The sequence below is a fragment of the Sparus aurata genome, chromosome 11 (assembly GCF_900880675.1).
Source record: "Sparus aurata chromosome 11, fSpaAur1.1, whole genome shotgun sequence".
Lineage (NCBI taxonomy): Eukaryota > Metazoa > Chordata > Actinopteri > Spariformes > Sparidae > Sparus > Sparus aurata.
Window position 1 is genome coordinate 16082886 of NC_044197.1, and position 11246 is coordinate 16094131.

The 11246-nt window shown below is 41.8% G+C and overlaps 1 protein-coding gene across 1 annotated transcript in view; it reads left to right on the forward strand.

Annotated features, from left to right (window-relative positions):
- insrb (insulin receptor b) overlaps positions 1-8925 on the forward strand; it is a 98868-nt gene extending 89943 nt beyond the window's left edge. Inside the window, 1 exon segment of the mRNA XM_030432379.1 lies at positions 37-8925. Coding sequence (XP_030288239.1) covers positions 37-391 — 355 coding nt within the window. The 3' untranslated portion in view covers positions 392-8925.
- Positions 8926-11246: the final 2321 nt, after the last annotated feature.

Consider the following 11246-nt stretch of genomic DNA (forward strand, 5'->3'; position numbering starts at 1 on the left):
GCAGCTATAGCTTTGTCTGTTTTTGCTCTTCTCTAGGCACAGCCTCATGCAGATGTGCTGGCAGTACAACCCCAAGATGCGACCGATGTTCCATGAGATCATCGAGATGCTACGGGAGGACCTGCACCCATCTTTCCAGGAGGTCTCCTTCTTCTACAGCGAGGAGAACAAAGTCCCAGAGACAGAGGAGTTTGACCTGGACCTGGACAACATGGAGAGCATCCCCCTGGACCCATCGTCATACTCACAGAGAGAGGAGAGCTTAGGCAGGGACAGCGGGCCCTCGGTGGCCCTCAGGGGGAACTATGAGGAGCACGTCCCCTACACACACATGAACGGTGGCAAGAAAAACGGACGAATCTTATCGTTGCCCAGATCCAGCCCTTCCTAACATTTCCTGTTTCCTTAAAGAACTTGTTTAACCTGTTTCCCTTCCCATCCTTCTTTCTCTTCCAGTCCATTTTTTTTCTGTATCCTTCATGTTCCTCTCATCATTTTCTTACGATTCTCTTACTCTTGGAGAAGCCCTTAAAAAACCCCACAGATCTCAGGACTTTTTATTTTCTTCCCCATGGCTGCCAAACACAGGCAAGCAAGGGATGCAAACATGGTGTAAACACTTTTTTATCTTCCTCCACAACACATCGGACTTTCTATTTACCATTTTACCTATCTATTGTTTTTCACTATTGCCAGGTTTCCAGGACTCCTTTTGATGGAAACAAAGAAAAAAAAACTGTGAACACAACAAACCTTAGACAACCAAGAAGGCTGCTTATGCTCAACTTCCTCAAAGACTTTGTCCCTCCTCTTCTTCTTCTCCCCACAGATCTGCATTTCCACATTTCTGTGCTTTGTGTTTTTTTTCTCTCCAAGTGAAATCTTGTTACTCAGATAGTGGCCTTTTTATATGTGGCCTATAAACAAAGAGAAGTGTCTATCAGCGCTTATCCTAATTTCCTTTTGAACAATGACTTAAATCAGTTTGGAACGGTGGGATGACTTGCAAAGACTTGATCCTAGAACAAACATCTATTCCTAGAGGAATGTTTTTGTTTTTGTTGTGTTTTTATTTTGTTTGTTTTTTTTTGGTTCTGCAGAATTCCAAACTACACACAGATTCATCGGGTGTTTGGTGAATAGTTTTAATTTATTTGCTTTTTATTGTTACTCTTATCTTCTTTTCTCTCTCAGTTTTATTTCTGTGTCCTCACTATATGGCTGAAGGATATTTAAACAGTTAAGAATTGGACAAAAGAGTTCCTCAGACTGACCAATAGCTGCTGCTTTGATATATTTTAGTGGGTATAGAAATATATAAATATATATAATATATATAGTATATATGGAATATTGGTATTGATGTACCAATATTTTATATATTATATATGAGATAATGATGTTTTTTGTAAATAGTTCATATTTGTAATATTTTTCATCAGAAGCTTTGCTAGTATTTTGTTTTGCCAGGTTTTTTCTTTCTGGGTTTTTTTTTTTTTTTATTTTCTTATTTTTATACCCCCAGAAATCACACTAATCTACCATCAGTGCTCTCTGTGTCTTAGGCCTCCAGTCCCGCCCTCCTTTGATTACTCGAAGCCCGGAAATATTGTCACCTCACTGCATCATGTTTTTTATAAACCTCGTTCCCACTGAGAGCTGTCAATATTTGGAGGCAACTTTAGTACAAACAACAGGAAAAAAAAACAAAAAAAAGGAATAACCAAAAAAAAGCTTTATAAATGGGAAATGAGGTCTTTCTAGGTGGAAGTGCACCTGACGTGTGTTTGTCTCTGTGTCTGCCGTCTCTCTCTCTGGTCAGATCATGCTGGAGCTGAACGCTTTACATGTGTGTTATCGCAGGTTTATTTTGCCTTTCATGTGGTTGTGCCGGTCCGAGTCATCGTGAGTGAACTGGTCACTGAACTCTCAGTGAGGTTAGGGAGTGTCCAGAGCTCGCCCTTTGCCTGGTGATTATACTTCCTTATGTCGGTGTAACAGTACTGGTTTGTCAGTTGTGTCGTTGCTGCGTGGATGAGGGCAGGGTGAGGAGTGAGCACCAGCTCTCAGCCAAATGCAGGTAACGATCATTGTCTTTGGTAGTTAAGGCCCTCATAATTTAAATTGGAATAGAATTCCCTTCCCGTCTGACCTGAGATCTGCCACAGTGCAGGCCCCTCAGCGGTTGTTGGAAGGTTTTTGTTAAATTCACACACTGAAGCCTCCTCTCGCCATACTGCTCTGCACCACACACACACACACCTCCTGCACGCCTCCTCACTCTTCCTCTGGTTTCCCATTGGACGCTCGACCCACTGCTCAAAATCCGGCTGTTGGAAATTTCCACATTTTGTGGCGGAGGGCTGGAGAGAAATACGGAAAGTTCCAACTGTATTCAGAGTCCGCAGCAGGTATTGGAGCGAGGGGCAGTCTCTCTCTATCTTTCAGTTTTTTTCTGAGAGGGGGGGGCAGTGTGTGAGCGATCGTTAATCCTATTACTCTCTCCGCTATCACATGTAGTTAGGCAGTCAGGACACAGTGTGCAGCAGCTATTTCACTCAGGTCTGACATTCCAGGATTTAGTTGGAACTGCTCGTTCCCCCGTCGTTCTCCCCCCTGTTCTTGCCTGCCTGCTGGCAAAGCCGATACCATCACCACACCCCATCAGATTTAGAGCACCACACACAAACACACAGACTTTCTTGTTTTTCCTCCTTGTTAATCAAATAGCTGAATTGTGCTGGGAATCAAAAACATTCCTGTCATCTTTACCTTTACACAAAGCTAGCTAAAAGTCCAGTGTGTAGGATTTAGTGGCACCTGAACATCCCGTACTTCGCCCTCCCTAAGGGTGACCGCTAAAAATGCAAGAAAATGCAAAAGGCCTCTCGAGTGCCCGTGTTTGGTTTGTAGTGAAACATGGTGGACTCTGTGGAAGAGGACCTACCCCCTCTGTAGACATAAAGGGCTCGTTCTAAGGCAGCAAAAAAAACAAACTTCTTAGTTCCAGCATGAAAACTAGTGCTGCGACTAACAAGTATTATCATTGCAGATTAATCTGTAGAATATTTTCTGTAATGTAATAATTGATTACTTGTAGCTTTATTAAATGTCAGAAAATGGTGACAACTGTCGATCAGAACTCAAGATGACGTCCTCACATATCTTGTTTTGTCCAAAACCCAAAGATATTCGGGTTTACTCCCACAGAAGAGTAAAGGAGCCAGATCACACTTTTCACATACACATATTAGAAGTTATAATCAGAAAATGTTGACCTTTTATTCTTAAGACAAAATGACTGAAATGGAAATCAAAATGAAAAAAAAAAACAAAACTAAAAATCTGTGTTTCCTTCAGACCAAGTTTATGTCCTCAAATATCTTTTTCCATGGCTCAGAGATATTCAGTTACCCGCATAAAGAAGTAAATAAACCTGAAAATATTCACGTTTAAGAATCTGGAATCAGACATTTTGACTCAAACTAAAACCAAAATATTTGGCATTAATGTAATAGATGACAACTAATCAATTAATCATTGTGGCTCTAATGAAAACATTATTTTATTCCATATCGTCCCTGAATCCTACACAGCGGACCTTTTTGAGATTGTTAATTCAGTGACGCCATCATCCTCCAAACACGCTCCTCTGCCTCTCATATGGGAGGTGACAGTCACGAGACACTACGCAGACCAGTGTGGTTGCCAATCTAGCCGTAACAGCATTCAGCACTTATAGTACAGCCAAAGTGTTGGCAGCTTTCTGTCAACAGTGAAAACCCACAGAATCAGAGTCAGAGAAAACAGAGAAGCTGCCTCCATATTTCTACCAGTGCCTTCTCAAACCCAGAGCCACATCCAGGCTGGTTCTACTGGCTAGTAACACACACACACGCACACACACAGAGGCCTCTGTGCTCTCTCTGTATTTTTTTCACGAGGCCAGTGAGGCGCAGAAATCGAAGCTGCATCTACATTTTTGTTTTCGTCTTTGGGGCAGTTTTTTTTTTTTTCTTGTTTGCCGGGTTTGAACACTAAATGTTCACCTTGTGCTTTAGCAGTGACACTGTGGATTGGCCAGGGTCTGTGCTGTTTGCACTCGGAGGCGAGCCGAGGCTTATGATTTAGATTTTAGCTAATTATTCTGAAGAGTTACAATCTCGGGCTTTTGTACTTTGTAAATAATCTGTGACAGAGTTTGGAAAATAAAAGCAGAAAAAAAAAGACTATAAAAAATGCCCGTCAGTTTCGCATACATGACAGAAAAAAATGGTGGAGCTCTGCTGTGTCCCAATTCCACACTACAAACTAATACTTCTTTCTTATATTTAACGTGTACTGTTTTTGGCAGTTTAACTGTACTTAATTTTCCAGTTTAAACACACTACATACTCAGAATCCAGTCAGGATCAGTGTGTCATATGGAGGTGGGACACGGCTCTGGTCTCCACCTCGACCTAGGTTGCTTATCTTGTGGTGATGTCCACACGCATATGCAATTTTTAATTAAGATGGTGCCCATATCTTTGAAATACCAGATATTTATTTTATTATGATCATTGTCATTGTAAAAGAAGAACACAGTTAGCTTTTTAGTCGAGCATTTTTAAGGCGTTTCAGCGGAGCGGTGTTAAAGCCTAGTTTGTTATTGAACAGGTGGAGTAGCCGATGGCGAGCAGTAGCGGGCGTGCTAGTTATTTAGTCAGTTAGCTAGTTAGTTAGTAAGTAATTGTCGTCGTCTTTGTGTTTGGCCAGAGTCTACCTCAGTGCATATGGAGGAATCAGTCTAAAGAGCCTAAATCATCCCCGTCAGTCACTCAGCATCCCATCATTTCAAATAATATCACTTTCTTGTGCATTACCAACACTGCTGATGAATTCCTTCCACCTCTGGTGTGTTAAACCCCTCTGCCTCCCTTGTTTCTTCTTCTTCTGTCCTGGGGGAAGCTGTCATCAGTTGATTTTGTTGGGTTGTATTTTGGCCCTTTTTCAATTTTCAATTTTAAAGCTAATTCCCAGTCATTGTCGTGAGGCTTTCAAGATTATTTTCAGCCCCAGCACTTGTTAAATGTGGAACATGAGGCAGTAAACTGGCTTTATGGACGGTGTTTTCTTTTCATTGTTTATAAAAATGACTCACGAGGCTTCCCCCGGGTGCTAGAAGAAGCAGCGTAGCTTTATTGTGTGTGTTCCCCTTTTCCATAAACACCGATCTGTATGTAGTACTCTGCTGGTCTCTGAGGATGTGACATTAGCAAGAGTCCAAAAAAGTGCATATCTGATATCGTCAAGCTCAGCCCTGGACCCTCATGCTTTTTAAATCACATCCAGGCTGGCAGAAAGCCCTACGCCTCCTCCTCCTCCTCCTCTTCCACCTCTTCTTCTTCTTCTTCTTCTTCAGTCAGTCTGTCTCTTTGTGCTCCAAACAGTTAGCGGTCAAAATCCCACGTCTCCTCTAGTCTGTTTCTCCGTTTCTCTATTCTGATTTTTGTTTTGTATGTATATTTTTTCTACTGTGAATAATATCAAGAGAGATAACCTTTATTTTCTGTCAATGCCATGGATTGGGTCTGTTTTGGCGGATCAGGATGCTGACATCTGGGCTGGTTCAAAAAGTTTTAAAGAGGAGCACCTCCCCTTGCTTCTCTGTAAAGGAAAACAAAAAAAGCTGGACTGGGACAATCCTGTGTGCCATAATAACACTAAACAGACATGAAATCTAGATTGTAACTTTTCGTCTCAGGGAGGCAGCCTGATGCTTTGTGGTCGGAGGATAAAGAGGATGAGGAGGAAGAAGAGCTACCTACATACCTGTTTTTCTCCTCTGACTGAAGCGCAAGTTCTCAGCATCCTTGCAAAAAAAAATGCAAAATGGAGTTTTCAACAACAAAAACCCAAACACCCCTTTTTCAAAACCTCTGAAATCTTTCTGCCCCTTTTTTGAAGATAATCAGGAATCCTCTCTCTCTGACGTGACGTGGTCTGGACTGCCCTCTAGCGGCTGGATGGGAGTGTTGCAGGTCAGGAGTGGTCGAAGCAAACGGCCCCCCTGACCCATAGTGCCTTGCTCAGACTAACGGCCCGCCTGACCCCCCCCCCCCCCCCCTCCACCCACTCCGCTACCCCCCTCAGAGCAGATCCGCCACCGACTGGCTCGTCTCCACCAATCACTAAAGAGGATCTTTTCCACCTCTAAACATGAAATGAAAACACAGGAATTCTGTTTGTATGTATTCTGTGGAAAATACTGTAATTGGGATTATATTATGACAGATGATTTTTACCAAAAAAAAGAAAAGATATGAACTTGTGTCTCTACTCTGCTAAAGCTCTGGCTTGCTTTGTGCATGGAAAAATGAATAATCTATACCAGCAGATAGCTCGATGCTTAGTGATTTTTTTTTTTTTGCTTCTCATCATCAGTCTGTTTGGAAAGCGACGCCCCAAAGCACATAAAAAAATAAACCCACGATTAGCGACAGGCATCACAATTGGAGGATTTTCCAGTTGAAATGCTTTCAGATTCCCAAGAAAACAAACTGATTTATAAGCTCCTAACTGTAAATAGCAGCAGATTTCTCCTCTCCCCCCCCCCCGCGCCTCAGCCCCTGAAAATTGAAAGCGCTTGACTTTAGGGAAGTTTAGGTTTGTTTTGTTGAACTCTGATGACCTAAAAAAAAAAAAAAACACGCAGTTGGACAGAGCATGCTCGTAAACACAGCGCAGGGTGAGAACAAAGCATTGTATGTATTATTGTTTTGTTTTAAAGAAAAAGAAAAAAGTATTACATTTTAGAGATGTTGATTTCTATTTTTTTTAGCAAGTATGGAGGGCAAATACAATTACTTTTTCTGACTGTAAACTTTTACTACTCTTGTACATTATGAATTTAACATTGTTATCAATGCGTATGTAACTTTTTTTCTAAATTTAACGAGATAAATGTTTTGGGTTTTTTTTTTTTCTTTCATTGTTTTTCATGACACAACCCACTACCCAGAAAAGAGCAGAGTCGAGTCTATCGATGTTTTTTAACCGGAGCAGCACAGCTCCAGTCTGAGGGCTTAGTAACCCTTTGTAACAAGACATTAAACAGTATGTGGCCTGAAACGTTTAGTTTTTTTCCCGCAAACAAACCCCCGCTCTTAATCCGATGCGTGTTCCGAATGTTGGCCGACAAGATGTCATGCATTTTGACTGCCCACCCCCCCACCCCCCACACCCAGTCACAGCAGCATGTCACCCAGAAAGCCTTTTCTTGTGTCACGAATATGTCGTCCTATCACAGATGTTGTTGTATGAAATTGTTTCTGACAAGAGACATGTGTTTAGTTTGAAAATGTATTTTATTTTTTTTCTTTTATGTGTAAAACTGGAAAAGACCACTGCACATCCTTTTTGAAGAAGAGGAAGCACGAGTGATAAAATCCTGAATAAGCTATAACTCTACTGATGGTTCAATAACCACACATCTTCTCGTTTAGACTGTAAAGCCGGAAGTCTTGATAGGAATATTTGAGATTTTGGAAAACTACGCTTGTTTGTTTGACTCAACGCATTATATCTCATTTATTGAATCAGAGAGAAACTGCAGTGCAAAAAACAACAATTTGTCATTTTACCAGGGGTTGTGTACGGGAACATTTTCTTGATAGGGCGCAGTTACTTCCTGGACTCTTTGGCCAAGAAATAGTCCTGGTCGTAACCCTTCTTTAAAGATATAATATGTAACATTTCCACATTTAAAGCGTCTAAAACCCTAATGTCTTTGATCATGTGAATAAAACAGAAAGTCTTTCGTAATAGTAGCTGATCAACTCTGAAGATAGCAACTCCCACGACCCAAACATTTTTTGCACAAAACTTTGTTAAAAGGCTAGCTGTTTTCCTTGTGCTAAACTAAGCTAACTGGCTGTAGCCCTGCATGTAGCGGTCAGATACAAGTGGCGTCATTCTTGTCAGAGAGTGAACAAGCGTATTTTCCCAAAATGCCAAAGTACTCCTTTTTGATGAGGCTCAGCGTAAACGTGAAGCACCTTCAGCTGTAAAATAAGTACTGTCTGTCAGTAGTGTGACGATGACCTGTTCATATTCGTGTTATTGATCACGGAAAGATGGACAACGGGGGCGTTGCAGGTGTCGTGACCCTGCTTGTTTGATGACAAAAACCTCTTCTGAAGAGTCATCTGTCGGTCCAGTGGTCTACTCCAGTTTACACACCGATATCTTATATTTATCTTTGTCCTGTTCCCTGTGCTGTACATTGTTTAAAATCGATGGAGTTGTGTCTGTGTCGTCCTTGGTTGAAGTCTTTACCACAGCTTTCTTTGTCTCTGATCGCTGCTCGTCCTCCTCCTCCTCTTCCTCTGTGTCCTTCTTTCTCTCCTCAGTGCACATAGGTGGTCCCCAGAATGCTGTGTGTAGTCTTGCAGGATACCTCTTTTTATTAATGTCAGTTATTGTCGATGAATATGCTGATGTATTAATTTCGGGATATGTTTTGTATACATTATGTTGAGACATCGGTGCGTATGCAGACAGCAGGTGTATATGTGTGTATGTACAGTTCAAAAACCCGCAACCCACAGAGATCGCTTCATCCCTCACACTGGATCCAAATGTGCCATTATCTTTATGTATCACATATATCGACATATTGAACACACACACACACACACAGAAATACACAGAAATACACACAGACACACACACAGAAATACATGCATATTGTACAGGATCAAATATGTGCCATGACTAAATGAACGCTTGACAATTTATTTTTTCTATGTTTTCAAAGGAGAGCCAAGTAGTGACATGTACAGAAAATGTTGCAATGATATGAAAATAAAAATCTTGCTGTGTGTAAATTATTCAACAATTAACTGTTTATATTAAAATTATGAATAAAATTATTGGAGAATATGTGTCCTCTCATGCTTCTTTTCACTGTATACTGAGGCTGGTAGTCTGAAGTTCATCTTTCAGCTCACTTGCAACCACAGGATTGATTGTTATCACCTCACTGATGAAGACTGACGGGTAGACCAAAGCTCCGGAGTCGAAGCTAATAAGTGGAACCTTTTATAAGATGTCAACTCTGATTTACTTTAGCATTTCTATTTTATGCTACTTTATACTTTTACTCATTCAAAATGTTGAGTCAACTGTAGTGAGAAGTTATACTAAACTCTGCAGGCCGAGCACAAGATCTTATACATTGATAAAGTGTTGGATCACATTTTAAATGTGTTTTTCTTTACACACCCAGACGAGTTCATATTTCTCCTAAGACCTCCGTGTACATTAATACACAACAACAAGAATGGCGACCATTTTCCTGTCATATTGTGCTACTCTTCCTTCTGAAATTTAAAGGTGCAATACGTAAGAATTAGATGCCTGTTGATTTCTCTCTTCAAAACAAAAGGGGTGGAGCCTGTCGACAAAGAAACTGTAGCTGCCATTAGCTAGTTAGCTCAGTTAGCCGTGCAGCGAGTGGCCTTATCATAGATACTGTTCTCTGTCTGCACTCTGGAGTTGTTGGCGTTGTTTACACCACTAACACGGGAGCTCTGGACACCTGGGAGGAGGTGATATTGAAGCCCAGCTACCACAGACGTCCTTGAAACAAAATGAAATGAAACTTGTGTTTTTTTAACTGTGTTACTGCTACTCAAACTGGCAGTGGATAAGTTTTCTGCTTCAGCGTATCATTGTGATGTAAATGTCGATTGCACAATGTAACCGTCTGTTGACTCATGAAGCCATCAGCGTTTACACAGGATCCCTGGGAAAAAAAAGAAAGTTAACTGGCGATCCATTTCTATTACAGACTAAATGACTGAAGAAACTCACATTCCGTCCTGTGTTGTTGGTGGTGTTGTTATATGCGACTCCTTCACAAGATGAACAATCCAGATGTCTTTGCAAACAGTGCCGCCAACAATAATACCACTGGGCAACACTAGAGTCTGCTGTTACTTTTAGTAATAGCTCTGAATGCTTCCTCCAGCGCTGCTTGTCACACACTTTCAGCTTTTTGTTTGATATGATACACTTTCAGATTTATCTATGCTCTTTCCCATCTCTCCTATCTTACTTACGAGTTCAGCCCTGAACCTCTTGTGGCCAGCTGCTGAAAAGACCTCAGTGCCTTGCTCCAAGGTGCATCTTGACAGTAACCGAGAGGAGGGTTAGTTTTTCTTCTTCACGCTCTGTGCCAAGAGCACTCTAATATGTGATGACTGACAGAAGTAAGCTACAAGATAAACTGTGCTGGATTTTTGCACATATGCCGATATATTTGAACCATTTCAGCCAACTGAAGGGGACCCACACATGCATGTTTGCAGGTCTTTCTTGCATTTTTAAAGACTTTATCTGCCAATACCGATCACATATTATATTTATTGCAGAGTCACTTGTAAAACCTTCCTCTCACTAATCGTCCCTACCCTCTTGTGAATGATATGTCGTGGGAAAACACCCGGCCTTGCAGCTAATTCACATGAGCCTCGGCATTCATTCACCCACTCACATCTCAAAGTAAGAGTGCACTGGCACAGTGCGACTCCGATGAGGTGACGCTCTGACAGAAACCACTATACACGCAGCTAGTTCCTCCTAACCCACTTTTTTTTTCTGATAGGATGTGCAACGGGGCGTAAAAAGCTGCAAAACATGAAGATGCAGAACACGAGCGCGGAGATCACACTAATGAAAGTCATGAGATAACTGTGCGACTCAGTGATGGGTGCCCCTGCAAGTGCACACCGATGCATCGCCCTTAGGAGGATCAAATCAGCCTCAACTTGACTTCACGACCGTAGCTGCGCTTGTGCTGTAGTGCTGAAAGTGCGCTCACCACCGCAACATGTTTTTCAGCAGCAGCGTTGTGAGAAACTGCATGTGTAGGCCATTCAGCTGCACAGAATAAGTAAAAAGAGGAAGCAGGGTTGAGATCCTGTGGCTGGCTCTCTGCTGTCAGTCTGAGGACGTGCCCGACGTTCACACAGAACACAGTCAGACCTGGAGGACTTTAAACCGTCTTCTCTGCTCTCTCTGGCTCGTTTTGTAGTGAGCAGACAGGATTCACGTGCTGCCGATGTAAGTTGAGTCCACGTTCGCCTCTCTAAGTTTTCAGTTTTGTGACAGGGATCCTCTCACTTGTGCCCCATCGGGTTGCTTACATTTGCTCTCTCTGGCACTTTTTCTGCAGCGGAATTCTCCTTTAACACATTTCT